Source organism: Bufo bufo, chromosome 3 (assembly GCF_905171765.1).
Source record: "Bufo bufo chromosome 3, aBufBuf1.1, whole genome shotgun sequence".
NCBI lineage: Eukaryota > Metazoa > Chordata > Amphibia > Anura > Bufonidae > Bufo > Bufo bufo.
In genome coordinates this window covers 599,906,254-599,921,892 of record NC_053391.1, presented here as the reverse complement: position 1 = coordinate 599,921,892, position 15,639 = coordinate 599,906,254, and the positions used below count along the sequence as shown (strand labels likewise).

The window sequence follows — 15,639 nt, the reverse complement described above, 5'->3', positions numbered from 1 at the left end:
TATTACTGGCACATAATGGGGGGGGCTGTTATTACTGGCACATGATTGGGGGGGCTGTTATTACTGGCACATGATTGGGGGGGCCCTGTTATTACTGCCACATGATTGGGGGGGCCCTGTTATTACTGGCACATAATGGGGGGGGGGGCCCTGTTATTACTGGCACATGATTGGGGGGGGCCTGTTATTACTGGCACATAATGGGGGGGGGGCCTGTTATTACTGGCACATGATTGGGGGGGCTGTTATTACTGTCTGATGAGAGGCGCTGGGGGGGCTGATGAGAGGCACTGGGGGGCTGATGAGAGGCACTGGGGGCTGCTGGAGAGGCACTAGGGGGTGCTATGAGGCATGGGGCTCTTATCTGAGGTCTGATTGGGGGTCATTCATATTGGGGTCTGAGCTGAAGTGTGATCTGAGGTCTTATTAACATTGGGGATCTTATTGGGGCTGTTAGCTGAGGTCTGATAAACACTGGGGGTCTGATTGGTGGTCTGACCTGAGGTGTAATGAAAAATATTTTTTTCTTATTGTGCCCACTTCCAGCCCGGAGCCCAGCTGCCCAGAGCACTGATCCAGAGCAGCTTGGAGAAAAAGGCCTCACAGTCTCCCACACTCCTTCTGCCCGGCCAAGCCAGCCAGCACCCCTGAGTCTTCAGAACTGTAAGTAAATTATATATAAGGGGAGATTATTGTTTTGGCGGGGGGGGGGGGGGGGGGGGGCAGAGAAAGTACCCCGGAATAACTGAAATATATACCTGATAAACAAAGAACTGTTCATTTTGCATATTTTTTTGTTGTGAGGTTTTTCACACACGCGCACACACACACACTTAAAATTTAACGATATAAACAACTCGCCGTTTACTGAATAAGAATATACCCGGCGAGCAAAAATGCTGTCCCCCCCAGATTTTTGGGGGTTCCTACACCCATGCATGTGATTAATGAACGTGACATTTGTGAACATGACTGTTCAAACAGATCAGGAGTCAGACCCCCACCAATCAGATATTGATGACCTATCCTACTCTACTCCTGGGAAACCCCTTTAAATAAAACAGCATCCTCTGGCAGAGAGGTCCTTAGTCTCACTGCTCTTACAGTAAAGAATCTCCATCTATCCTGGTGTAGAAACCATTTTTTCTGGTTATAATTAGATAAAACTTTGTTCCCAGAAAAATTGTGGTTAATTATCTTGGAAATATGGCTCGTGGGTGATCTCATCAATATGTATAATATGATATATAATATCAATAGACAGTACATAAACCATGGTCTGTAACTAGAACAATAGCATCCAATTCATACAGAGGAAACAAAGTCTCTACACCCACATACATTCTTTACTGTAAGAGCAGTGAGACTAAAAGTACAGCCAAACTAAAGATATTTCCTTCAAGAAAAGATTAGATGAAAGATCTTTCTTTGAAAGAGTGTTCCCAAAAGATCTTTCGTCCATCTCTTGACTTCATTGAACATGTATGGCCTGTCTGAACAGTAATGTCCAATGTGGACTAAAATGTGTATGGCCGTTTCTTGGAACAGATCTTTCACCGGATGTTTGTTCAACTGATGTTCAACCATCAACCAACTTCTATCTAATGTGTATGGCCAGCTTAAAGGAGTTGTGTCATCTCATAAACTGGTGGCATATCGCTAGCGGCACGCTCGGCTATTTTCAGAAGCCCCATCGAAATGAATGGGAAGCGAACTGTGCAAGCACGGCCACTGCTCCATTCACTTCTATGGGGCTGAAAGAAATAGCTGGCCCAGCTATTTCAGCAATCCCATAGAAATTAATGTTGGCCGGCTGCGCATGCATGGTCAGCTTTCCTTCACTTTGCGGGCTCCGTTCTAGAGATAGGTGCAAGGCCCTCCTATGTACTGTAGCCTATCATAATCCAACCAGGCTCAAAGAAGATCTGCCACAATTTCTAACATTTCTGTTTTACTGAATATTCATCTTCCCCATATAATAACAATTCAGAAGATCTTTTCCTTTAACTCTGAGTTGTGCTGTTCCTCTGTTATTTCTCCTAGAAAATTATGTCTAAATTGCCAGTGTAGGGATGTGTTCCTACACTGGCAGTACTGATTGGACAGTGTGAGACTGTGCAATGAAACATCCCCACCTGCTGACATCTACTTGGCAATCTATTTATACATTTCTAGGAACAATAATAGAGGAAGGGAACAACATAGAGTTATAAAAGAAGATGCTCCAGAATTTTATGGAGAATATTCGTATTTACTGAAACAGACATGTCAGGAAAGGTGTCTTTATGGCCCTTTTAGGGAGGCTAACAATTGAGGAATGTTTGTTACCAATAATTGCCCCTTGTAAAAGTGACGCTGATCACCGCTCATTCATCAGATGAAAGCACTGCTCATGCAGACACCTAGATCACTGTTTCTGATGCCTAAAAACAATGGATTTGTATAGGGGTGAGCGATCACTAGTCTCCATACCGAGAAAATGATTGCGGCATGAGAATGCAGCTCTCACCTCTTTTGACAAGCAGGCAATTATCAGGAACCAACTGTTTGGTCCCGAGATTTGCTTTCTGTGTTAGCCCATGTAAAGCGGGCCTTTATATATGTATTATTTGAATGCCCTCAATGTCAAATGGAGCAGTTCTGTTATCATTTTAGGGAAATCACTAAAGTTATCAGAGCCAACCCGAAGTTTTACACCTGTTCCATTATTTTAATGTGTAATTACTATACGCACTGATATTCATAACATACTTACAATAGCTGGATTGAAAGTGAAACTTGCTGGCTGGACAGTGAGATGTGTCTGAGGTTCTGCTTTGGCTACATTACTGGACACCATGGCTGTTTGGGCCTGTAGAGCTGTTGGGACCTGCAGTGCCGCCTGTGGCTGTACAGCGGCCTGTAGCGCAGCTTGCGTCTGAACTGCTGGCTGTGCCTGATAAACGGTCTGGATGGCTGGAGCTGCCTGAACCGGGGTTTGTAGGGCAGTATTCAAGACTGATGCTGCTATAAAAATTAATATAAAATTAATAATAATACAGAAGTTTATGCCACTTAAGATAGCACAAAAGACCATTGCATTTGTAAACTGTATTGCAAGGTGTACTCTCCTGCCCAGCCTAAACTGTACTGCCAGGCGTACTCTCCTGCCCAGCCTAAACTGTACTGCCAGGTGTACTCTCCTGCCCAGCCTAAACTGTACTGCCAGGCGTACTCTCCTGCCCAGCAGGAGGTCAATAACTTAATGCAACTCTAATAGGCAGAGACTATGAATGGGAACATGCCTCTAAGGGCTCATGCACACGACCGTATGGATTTTGCGGTCCGCAAAACACGGATCTGCAAAAAAAAATAACGAATGACATCAGTGTGACGTCCATGTTGCATCCGTTTTTTTTTTTTTTTTTTGCGGATCCATTGTAACAATGCCTGTTTTTGTCCGCAGAACAGACAAGAATAGGACATGTTCTATTTTTTTGCAGAACGGACATGTGGACATGGCACACAGAGTCATTTCTGTTTTTTGCGGCCCCATTAAAATGAATGGTTCCGTATAAGGGCTGCAAAAAAACAGAATGGACAAAAATTACGTTCAAGTGCATGAGCCCTAATTGTGATTTTCCAGGATTTTTAGACATTTTCAAATAAGCTGGATATGTGGTCAAATAACAAAAACCACGGATGCCAATCTGTGTCGAGAAAGGTTAATCTGTTGACTTTACTGACTGCTGAGGACAGGGATTGACTGCTGCAGTGAAATGTCGGAACAAGTCATCATTCATGCAGTGGTGTAAGCAAAGATTGTAGAGGACCAGGGAACTATTGGTATGGAGGATGATTTGCAAGATAATTATCTTGTTGTTTTTTTAACATATATTCAGCTTAATCAAAAAAAGGAGATTTTTGTATAACTTACCAGTAAAATCTCTTTCTCGCTCTTCATTGGGGGACACGAGAACCATGGGTATAGCCATGTCCTCTAGGAGGCGTTGACACTAGTAAAAGCTGTTAGCTCCTCCCCCGGCAGCTATACCCCCTCCAGCCTGGAGAGAGAGCTTCAGTTTGTGTACAAGCCGTAAGAGAAGCAAGCCAACCAAAGAGAAAACATGGAACACCAACCATGCCAAAGGACCCAACTGGGTCCAAACCAGCAACAGCTACAACTGTGGCCGGACAACAATATTGGGTGGGTGCTGTGTGCCCCAATGAAGAGCGAGAAAGAGATTTTACTGATAAGTTATACAAAAATCTCCTTTTCTTGCCCATATTCATTGGGGGACACAGGAACCGTGGGACGTCCGAAAGCAGTCCACAGGAAGGGAAAAAGCCACAGACCCATGGAAGCAATCGTCCCTGCAGGCATCTAAGAACTGTCGCCTGCAAAACCCGCGACCCACGCAGCGACCGTCGATGCATAAGTATGCACCTGGTAATTTCTTGTGAACATGTGTAAGGAGGACCGGAACCGCCTTACACAACTGTGCAGCCAAAGTGCGATTCCGCCTAGCCCAAGAAGCGCTCACCGCTCTGGGAGAGCGAGCCGTGACACCTAAGGGTGGAACCCTGCTCCGGGCGCGGTATGAGTCAGCACTTGCAGACCGAATCTAACATGCAATCGCCCATTGGAGGCCGTCAATCCCTAGCGAGGACCTTCCGGAAGGAAAAGGGGGTCCGTACGCCGAGAGGGACTGGAGGCTGCTAACAATGAGTAGAGCTCTGACCACGTCCATAATGTAACTCCCTTCCGTAGGGTGCGAAGGAAGGGACAGTGAAGGAAGGACAATTTCGTCATTGATATGGAAGTCAGAGACCACCTTCGGAAGAAGGAATGAGCCGGAGAACTGCTGTATCATTGAGAAGAACCAGGAAGGGAATCTTGCAAGAGAGCACACCCAACTTAGACAACCGCCTGATGGATGTGATAGCCACAAAAAAAACTACCGCTAGGACAGGAGCCGGAGTAAGAACTCCCGCAAGGGCTCAAGTGGAGAAGACTGGAAAGGCTGAGAGAACCACATACAGACCCCAAGGCTGTAAGGACGGTACAAAGGAACCGTATGTGCCCCTCCCAGAAGGAAGGTCCCCATGGGCACCAGGGAAACCAGAGTACACTGGAAGCTGCCCCAGGACAGAAGCGCCAACACCTGACCCATCAAGGAACTAAGGCTAAACCAAGGTCCAACCCTGAATGTAGAAGGATAGGACCGTGGGGAGCGAAAAAACAGGAAAGGAGGGGATGTCCCGGCTTTCACAGAGCCCAGGAAGGACCTCCAGGTCCCACAATAGATCCTGGGCGATGCAGACTTCCTGGCCCGAATCATAGTGCGGAAGACATCCGCTGAAAAGCCTCTCCACGTCAGAATGGAGGTTTTAATAGCCACACCGTCATCAACAGTTGATGTAAGACCGGACCCCGAAAGAAGGTCGTCTCTGAGTGGCAGTGACCAAGGGACGTCTCCAGAAAGGAGAACGAGGTCAGCATACCACGCGCGACGGGGTCAACTCGGAGCGACTAGGATTTGTCGGAATGTCCTCCATCCGGATCCTCCGTAGAACCCTGGGAAGGAGGAGAAGAAACACGTAAGGGGGGAGAACTCCCTCCAAGAAGAATCAGGGGGTCTACGTCGCATGCTTCCGGAACTCTGGCTCTGGAGAGAAAGGTGGGAAGCTTTCGTGTAAATATCGTTAGCACACCCAGACCAATGGAAGAGTCTCTGTAGAAGAAGGAATGTGGAGGGTGCCACAGCCCACCAGTCGGACCGGATCGTGCCTGGAATGGAAGGCCACCAAACTAATACCCTGTGCAAATGCAGATGAGGGAAGGTAGCAACGTAGGAACTACCAAGTCATGCGTAATGGCTATGAACCTTGAGCCAGAGGAGGAAAAGACAGGAGAAGAATAGGCTAGGTTTAAGCCCATTCCCCGTCTGAGACCGGCGCTATACAAAAGTAGCCAAGGATTAAGGGGCTGTGCAAAAAAACTCCGCCTGAGGAGGAAGCCAGGCAAGGGGAGTCACACTGTATTGCTAGCCCCATACCCCCGCAGAGGAGGGGGTCACCCGCAGAGGCCACCGAATTCAGTGTTAAGAGAGTCCACCGCCTGACGAAAGAGCTGTGCAGAGCTGTGAGCAACACCGCTCCCACAGTAGTAGCCAGCGCTTGCCCCGTCAGCACAAAACTGAGGGGGAGGCCTGAGACTATCTGTAGAAGCCACGTACCATACTGCCCCAGTTAAGTAGAGCTAACCTTAAAACTCTACCTGGAAGGGCGCAGAACAGGCGCAACTGCCAAGCAAGCGCCAGGGTAGGACCCCTACCTGAGGGGGATGTCCCACTGGAGCGACCACGAACTCGAGCATTAGAAAAGCTGCACCTGTGGAGTAGAACAAGCTGTAGGAGCTAAACCTGAGTGCCAGCATAAGCACTTTCCCAGGGAAAGGGGAGTGGTGGATAGAGAATACGGAGTCAGTGAAAACACTCGATTCGCTGGAACGTACTTCCCGTATATGTGCAATGGTGTATGCACTACGTATTGATGCGGACAAAACCATGACCGACTGGAACAACGGAGGCCCATGGAGATGGGGGATCTCTAGGACATAAAGTGATGCTAGGAACCCACTGAGAAGACAGAGGATGTTATAATCATGCGCGAAACCAGCACCAAAGGAAGGAATAGCCACCGTGTCCACTGGTGGCACCCATATAGCACCAGGGTAAGAGTGCCAGGCACCTGCGAGTACCGACTGTTGCCACGCCCCCTTGGAAATAAGCGAAGGGACCAAGAGCCGTGGTGCCGCAGAATTGCAGCATCCGAAGATGTTTAGTTATTCCCCGCTATTGGATCACTTGCGGAAGGGGGTAATGCAACAGAAGCACGCCTATGGACGGATAGTGCGACAGTCGGAACCGTATTCAATGGTAGTGCAATTAGCTACCTAAGGAAGGTGTAAGCATACGGCAAGTACTAGCCAGTCGTAGGGAGAATACCCCACGAGGCGAATGCACACGGCGAGAAGTAGTGCATATGGCGAGTCCTGTACCCCGTGGGAGTGCAATTGTTGCACCTAAGTACGGGGGTAATGCATACAGCACACATTGTAACCAGTGATAATGTCATCGTGCCATGAATGGATCTGCATATGGCAGGTCCCGAACCCCATGTCATTGTACTTAGTCCGCCTATGGCAGGGGATAATGTATAAGGCAGGTGCTGTATCCCGAAGTAGTGCAATTACTCCACCTAAGGAAGGGTTAATGCATATGACAAGTACTACTGGCCACCTTAGACGCAATCTTAGGAGATTGCTTCGGACTCATGTCAGGGTCTGAATCAGTGATTCTCTTTCCCCCCCTCCTCTCCGGACGGACCCTCCCCTGTGAGGGAGGGTGTGTCTGAGCGTAAAACACAGGGAGGGAGGGTGGGGTTGCGAGGAGAAAAGATGCGCTGTGTTCCGCTCGCGCGTAGGTCTACTCCTCAGAATCTCGCCCCTGGCAGTTGTGGACTGCGTAGGTGGGGACTTATCAACCAAACTACCCAGGGGGTGGGATGGGAGCTTGTAGAGGTCCGTCTTCCAGATTGCGCAGGCGGTGTAGTATCAATCAAGCGACTCCGGAGGTAGATTGCATAGGTGGAGAATTATCCCCCAAACGACCCGGGAGGGTGGATTGGGAAGGTCAGAGGTCCTTAATTGAATGGCGCCGGCGAGGAATTATCAACCAAATGACCCCAGAGGGTGGACTGGGAGTCCCAGCGGACCCCTACTGGATTACGCAGGTGGGGAATTATCAACCAAACGACCCAGGAGGGTGGATTGGGAAGTCAGAGGTCCCTTACTGAATGCGCTGGTGAAGAATTATCAACCCAGCGACCCCGGAGGGTAGATTGGGAATGTCAGGGGTCCTTTATTGAATGCGCTGGTGGAGAATTATCAACCAAACGACCCCGGAGAGTAAATTGGGAATGTCAGAGGCCCGCTATTGAATTCCGCAGGCGCAGAATTATCAACCAATCGACCCGGAGGGCTCTCCACTGTAATGCGGAGGTGAGAATCATCAACGGCCACAGAGGATGGATTGGAATCCTTCAGAGGTCCAGCACTAAATTGCGCAGGTGGAATTATCAACCAAACGACCCGAAGGGTTGATTGGGAACATCAGCTGTCCTCCACGGGATTTGCAGATGAGGAGAATTATCAACCAAAGGGCTCGGAGGGCGGATTGGGAACTATGAGAGGTGCTCGTTATCTGAGATAGGACACGGGCCTAGTGTGGTACCGCGCAGACAGGATGGTCTTGCGGTAATGAGGGGTGTGGAGAGGGCCGTATTGACGCACATCTCTTTTTTTTAACTAAGATGATAGCCTCAATGACAAGAGGCAGGAAGGGTTAAATTCCTCCACATGAGGAACATTGCACTGGGAGTGCCATGCCCCCTTAGAACTCTATCTTTCTTCAGATATGCCGGCCACGGCCGGCCAGGAAGGGTTAAGGTCATCTTCATGACCGGGGGCAGAGCTAGCAGGTTTCTGGGGAGGGGGAAGAAGGGCACGAAGTTTTCGCGCCGGAGAGCACATCCCCCCCCAGGGGGATGAAGTGCGGCCCTTCAGCAAGCCGCAAGACGGCAATCCAAGGCCCCTGCGCACAGCCGAATAGTGCATCGGCCGGACCGCAGAGGGACCAAGCACCGCGATATGAGCCCGCCCTGGCTGTTGCCACGCCCCCTCAACGGACGGAGGCTCCACCCCGCGGGCACGGCCGAATTGTTCCTGATGCTGTTAACCCCTTCTGGAGCGGCGCGCTCAGCGTCCGCTCTGGAACTCTGGTCATGGCGGTAAGGTCCATAGTTCGATTAGTGAATCGCTCCACATCCACTGCATTGAGAGCACAGCACGTCCGGCCGTGTGCTCGGACTCCCGCCATAGAAAAATGCCTGCCAGTTGGTTCCACCTATATTAACCCCCTATGTGCCGAAGTATGCACCTGGTAATTTCTTGTCCTGCTAGGCAATGAATAAAAACTGCCAGAGGGGGAAGAAGGGAATGGCTGCAGGGTGCTGGGCTATTGAAGCAATGTGCCCTGTTAACCTCTGTATTACTGCCACCAGGTAGAGAGGGAGGGAGCGACCTCACCTCTCTTCACTTCCCTGTTGCCATCTTCACCCCTCCTCTGGTCCAGCAGGGTCACCCCTTCAGCTACTGGCACCGTAGTGGCAGGACGCTGGAAAAGGGGGCTTGGATGGGTGACCCCTTGGCTGGTGGGATGCAGGGGAGCGAGGCTGCCCTGGTCCACCTTGTCTTCTGTGGGGGAGGCAGCAGTGCGGGTGACTAGCACTGGCGCAACTCGACCCCGGGAGAACAGGGAGGCGAGGCGTCCACTGTTTTCCCATCTGAAAAAGAAGGGAAAAAATTAACTAAAATAAAAAATCTTCAGGAGATCCCTGCAGAGCAGGGAGGTCTTGCCTCCTATTGACACTAGAAAAAACTGAAGCTCTCTCTCCAGGCTGGAGGGGGTATAGCTGCCGGGGGAGGAGCTAACAGCTTTTACTAGTGTCAACGCCTCCTAGAGGACATGGCTATACCCACGGTTCCTGTGTCCCCCAATGAATATGAGCAAGAAAAATTTATCAAAGACTGCCGTTTTACCCTGGTCTTAGATACCCCTGTGCTGCTGGAGGATGACAAGACACAGGCGCATTCTCCGGCAGTCAATGCACCTGAAATGAACTCTATTTCAGTCCTAGACTGGAGTACATTTCTGACATCATTTATGCCTTTTTCCAGACATAATTGTTAAGTGAATTTGCCAAAGCCAATGGCCCGGCCCCACCACTCCACAGTTGGAAAAAGTGGACTTGTGATTTATTTTTATTTTTTTACACCAAACTGGCATTAGTAAATGACCCCCAATAGGTTTCATAGTCATCTTACCTTGCAGGTTTGCTAGAGGCAGTTTAAACATTCCACCAGCAGGGGGAGTAGCTGCTAATCCAGGAATGGTGGCTAGCGTTGCAGTGGGGAAGTTCCAAACAGCCAGACCCTGCTGACCTGCCACTTGACCAGGAATAGTGATGGGGATAAGAACAGGTTGACTTACCGCTCCTGTGGGAGCCATTACCCCTGTGAAAAGCGTTGTTAAGTTTTCCTGAGTCAAGACCTGAAAACAAAAAGTTTCATTTTACATTGAATTTAAAAAAAAACTTTGCTGAAGGTGTGGTTCATTACTATTATAGTTCATCGTTCAACATTGTTCTAGCAGTATTTCCTGCTAGAACAATGTTGCCTAGAAATATAAGTCATGCATTTAAAATACTCAGGGGGGAATTTCTCACACGTTACCCTCCAGAATTCTGTCTTAAAAAAGTCACTCAAAAAGTTAGCGCCTTTTTTATATATCTTCAACACTCACTCCTGTTTTGAAAAATTTGTGAAAAGTGGATGTGGTTTAGCCATGTTAATAAGCTTTTCTCCAAAAAGAATAGCAAGCTCACTCCGGTAGGAGGCGGTGTAGAAAACTGGAGTAGCATTTCTAGACAAAAATGTTAGGTTAAGCTAGGGCTACACAATGACATTTGTCACACGACTATTAGTTGCAGTAATGTAGTGCAACATATTTTAAAATGCTAGTCTATGGTGTTGCACTGCGACACGGCAGTCGGAAAAAAAACATCCGCAGTATGTCATAGGGCGACACCATAGACTAGCATTATAAAATATGTTACGTGACAAAAGCCTAAAGGTTGTTCCAAATTTAACAAACAACATTTGGTAAATTTGGTAAATTTGGTGCAAAGTACACCAAGCTGGACATACACATAGTTTATATACTTCATCCAAAAATGAGGGTAAAGGTCTGCTCTACCACCATGCGTACCACAACGAAGATACACTGGGGTCATTTATTAAGGGACTTGCAACTATTTTAGTCAAAAAAAATTGTCGGGGGTCCCTTTTGAATCAGCCGTGCGACAATATTTAGTTGCATGGATAGTTTCATGCCGTACTCCGCAGCTGGGCGGAATGGGGGAGGGGGGGGGGGGGCCCTTCTAAATTTGGTTACATTTACGCCTGGAAAGGGTTATTCCATCATAAACATTTATAGCACATCCGCATCTGAAAGTGGCAGGTCCCTGAGGACATTACTGTCACGGCTGTATGTGAGCAACAAGAGCATACACAGTTAATAGAGCTACTAACCGGACCCAAACTAGGGAGGATAAAGGGTGACCCCTGTCAGACCCTCAAAGCTCTCCCTATGCTGCTAAAGCACATGCCCGGATCCAAAAGGTGGAACGGGGCATGCCCACGTACCTAAGACTGATGACCACTGTAACCCCTACAATAGTGGAAGGGGCACGGCCACCGGTGCCCTGCTCAGTATATGGAGGGAACCGTGGCCGCCTCAGATCCAGTCAGAAAATAAACAGGTACACAACAATGTCTGCACACTTAGCTGAAGGGGCTGCAGCCGCAGAGAAGACGGATCCAAAGACAGCTGGCAATATCTGGAGTGCTTGCTGCAGCAGAACACAGGTCCAGTGAAATGAAATCTAACAAGTGAAGATACTCAAGCAAGAGCTACAACTCAAATTAGAACTATAATCCACAGCCTAGAAAGGAGGAGGGGTGATTAAAAGGGAGGGAAATCAAACGCAGGAGGAACAGCTGGGAGGACTCCTCCAAGCTCTAGTAGTGACATCATCACAGGGGTGGAGAAACAGAGCTGTGAGAACGTCTCAAAACTCTGGTAGTGACAGTACCCCCCCCCTCTACAAGTGGACTCCGGACCCCCAGGACCCACCTTCTCAGGATGAGCCCTATGAAATGCCCTGATGAGGCGAGTGGCTTTAATGTCCGACACCGGAACCCACATCCTCTCCTCAGGACCATAACCCTTCCAATGAACGAGGTACTGAAGAGAACCGCGGACAATGCGAGAGTCCACAATTCTGGAAACCTCAAACTCCAGATTGCCATCAACCAAAATCGGAGGAGGAGGCAAAGAGGAGGGTACCGTGGGCTGGACATATGGTTTTAAGAGAGATCTGTGAAATACATTATGTATCTTCCAAACCCGTGGAAGATCAAGACGGAAGGCAACAGGATTGATGACTGACAAGATTTTATAAGGCCCAATAAACTTGGGACCCAATTTCCAGGAGGGAACCTTCAGTTTAATATTTCTTGTAGACAACCACACCTGATCACCAACATTCAGGTCCGGACCAGGCACACGTCTCTTATTAGCCACACGCTTATACTTCTCACTCATCTTTCTAAGATTACTCTGAATCTTTTGCCAAATGGTAGACAAAGACGAGGAAAATCTCTCCTCCTCAGGTAAACCAGAAAGAGCCCCTCCCGAGAATGTCCCAAACTGCGGATGGAACCCATATGCACCAAAGAATGGTGACTTATCAGAAGATTCCTGACGACGGTTGTTCAGAGCAAACTCAGCAAGAGGGAGAAATGAACACCAATCCTCCTGGTTCTCTGCCACAAAACAGCGCAAATATGTCTCCAGATTCTGATTGAGGCGCTCAGTCTGACCATTCGACTGCGGGTGAAAAGCAGAAGAGAAGGACAGCCGAACCCCCAGGCGAGAACAGAAAGCCTTCCAGAACCTGGACACAAACTGCGTGCCTCTATCGGAAACAATATCAGAGGGAATGCAGTGCAATTTAACAATATGGTCGACAAAAGCTTGCGCCAACGTTTTAGCATTGGGTAAACCAGGGAAAGGTACGAAATGAGCCATCTTGCTAAAATGGTCCACCACCACCAGGATCACCGACTTCCCTGAGGAACGAGGAAGATCTGTGATAAAGTCCATGGACAGGTGTGTCCAAGGACGGGAAGGTATGGGTAACGGGAGAAGGGAACCTGAAGGCCGTGAACGAGGGACCTTAGCGCGAGCGCACGTCTCACAAGCAGCCACTAAACCCTCCACCGACTTACGAAGAGCCGGCCACCAAAATCTTCGAGCAATGAGATCTACCGTGTCTCTACTCCCGGGGTGACCAGCAAGAACAGTATCATGATGCTCCTTGAAGAGTTTGTGACGTAGCTCAGGAGGCACAAACAACTTCCCAGAAGGACAACGGGCAGGTGCCTCAGTCTGGGCAGCCTGGACCTCGGCCTCCAAATTGGAATATAGAGCAGAAACAACTACCCCCTCCGCCAAAATGGGACCCGGGTCCTCGGAGTTTCCTCCTCCCGGAAAACAGCGAGAGAGAGCATCAGCCTTCACATTTTTGATCCCAGGGCGGAATGTAACGACAAAATTGAATCTGGAGAAGAACAGAGACCATCTGGCCTGTCTCGGATTCATACGCCTGGCCGACTCCAAGTATGCCAGATTCTTATGGTCTGTAAAAACGGTGATAGGGTGCCTGGCCCCCTCCAACCAATGGCGCCATTCCTCGAAAGCCAACTTGATGGCCAACAACTCCCTATCTCCCACATCATAGTTTCTCTCTGCCGGGGAGAGTTTTTTAGAGAAAAAGGCACAGGGTAGCCATTTGGCAGGAGAAGGGCCCTGGGACAAAACCGCACCCACACCCACCTCGGAAGCATCCACCTCAACAATAAAAGGTAAGGAAACATCGGGATGCACCAAGACGGGAGCAGACGCAAAACTCTCTTTAATCTTAGAAAAAGCTGCAAGCGCCTCCTCTGACCAAGAGGAAAAATCCGCCCCCTTTTTTGTCATGTCAGTAAGGGGTTTGACAACAGAGGAATAATTCAAAATGAACTTTCTGTAATAGTTCGCAAAACCCAGAAAGCGCATCAATGCCTTCTGATTCTCAGGAAGCTCCCACTCAAGTACAGCACGGACCTTCTCCGGATCCATGCGAAAACCAGAAGCAGAGAGGAGAAAACCCAGAAATTGAATCTCCGATACCATAAAAAGACATTTCTCCAGCTTGGCGTACAATTTATTTCCCCGCAGAATCTGCAGAACCTGAAAAAGATGATCCTGATGGGTCTGAACATCAGGGGAAAAAATCAAAATATCATCAAGATACACCAATACAAATTTCCCCATTAAATGGTAGAAAATACTATTAACAAAATGCTGAAAGACGGCCGGAGCATTCATCAGGCCGAAAGGCATAACGAGATTCTCGAAATGCCCGTTAGGAGTATTAAAGGCCGTTTTCCATTCATCCCCCTCCCTGACCCTGACCAGGTTGTACGCGCCTCTTAAATCCAATTTGGAAAAAACCTTGGCCCCAACAATTTGGTTGAAGAGGTCCGGGATCAGAGGAAGGGGATAGGGATCACGAATCGTGATACGGTTCAGCTCCCTAAAATCTAGGCAAGGTCTCAGAGAGCCATCTTTTTTTTTAACAAAAAAAAAACCCGCGGCAACAGGTGATTTTGAGGGACGAATATGCCCCTTATCGAGACTCTCGGAGATATAGGTTCGCATTGCGATTCTTTCCGGTTGTGAGAGATTGTAGAGGTGTGCTTTTGGCAGCTTGGCGCCGGGAATGAGGTTAATGGGACAGTCAAACTCCCGGTGAGGAGGTAGCTCCTGAACACCGCTCTCGGAAAACACGTCCGAGAAATCAGAGAGAAATGATGGCACAGTTTTAGTAGACACCTCTGCAAAAGTTGCTGTGAGACAATTTTCTCTACAAAAGTCACTCCACTCATTTATTTGCCTTCCTTGCCAATCAATAGTGGGGTTATGTCTAGTGAGCCAGGGTAACCCCAAAACTAGAGGAGAAGGCAATCCGTTAAGGACAAAACAAGATATATCCTCCACATGAGTGTCACCTACAGCTAGCCGGATATTGTGAACAATGCCCTTCAGGGATCTCTGTGAGAGTGGAGCAGAGTCAATAGCAAAAACAGGTATATCCTTTTCTAATGTGCAAACCTGAAAACCATGCATGGCTACAAATTGAGTGTCAATAAGATTGACGGCCGCTCCACTATCGACAAAAATCTCACAAGAAATGACTTTGCTCTCTAGCGCCACCCTGGCAGACAGGAGAAAACGGGAACTGCAGGTCAGAGGAAAAGCATCAATTTCTACATCAACTTTGCCCAAAGTAGCAGATGAAGCAGAATTTGATGATTTACCTTTTGAGGTATTTCTCTTATTATTGCTCTTAGTACAGTTCAAGAATCTCCTAGACGGACAAACATTTGCCAAATGAGCTATGCCCCCACAACAAAAACACACCATACTCTGAGGACTAAATCCTCTTTTATCAGGGGCAAGCCGACCTAGCTGCATGGGCTCCTCCTCAGAGGGGACCGAGACAGGATGAGGCCTCTGCACACTGAATGAGTCCGCACCACTGCCCCTAGACTGACAATGGCTGGACAGAGAGGTCTCGTTTCTTTCTCTTAGACGCCTGTCAAGGCGTACCGCCAATGACATGGCAGACTCTAAGGACGTTGGTCTCTCATGGAAAGCAAACGCATCTTTCAATCTCTCTGAGAGACCATGACAGAACTGACTCCGGAGCGCAGCATCATTCCAACCTGAATCAGCTGCCCATCTCCGAAATTCAGAACAATAACGCTCCGCAGACAGTTTGTTCTGGCATAAAACACGTAAGTTAGATTCGGCCGGAGCAACACGATCCGGGTCATCATATATCTGCCCCAGGGCCACAAAAAAT

The 15,639-nt window shown here is 48.5% G+C and overlaps 1 protein-coding gene across 1 annotated transcript in view; it reads right to left on the bottom strand.

Moving 5' to 3' along the window:
* POU6F1 (POU class 6 homeobox 1) overlaps positions 1–15,639 on the bottom strand; it is a 122,358-nt gene that overhangs the window by 43,017 nt on the left and 63,702 nt on the right. Inside the window, exons 6-7 of the mRNA XM_040425920.1 lie at positions 9,929–10,154; positions 2,756–3,006 (exon numbers count right to left, since the gene is read on the bottom strand). Of these exons, the coding sequence (XP_040281854.1) occupies positions 2,756–3,006; positions 9,929–10,154 (477 nt within the window). The remainder of the gene's footprint in view (positions 1–2,755; positions 3,007–9,928; positions 10,155–15,639) is intronic.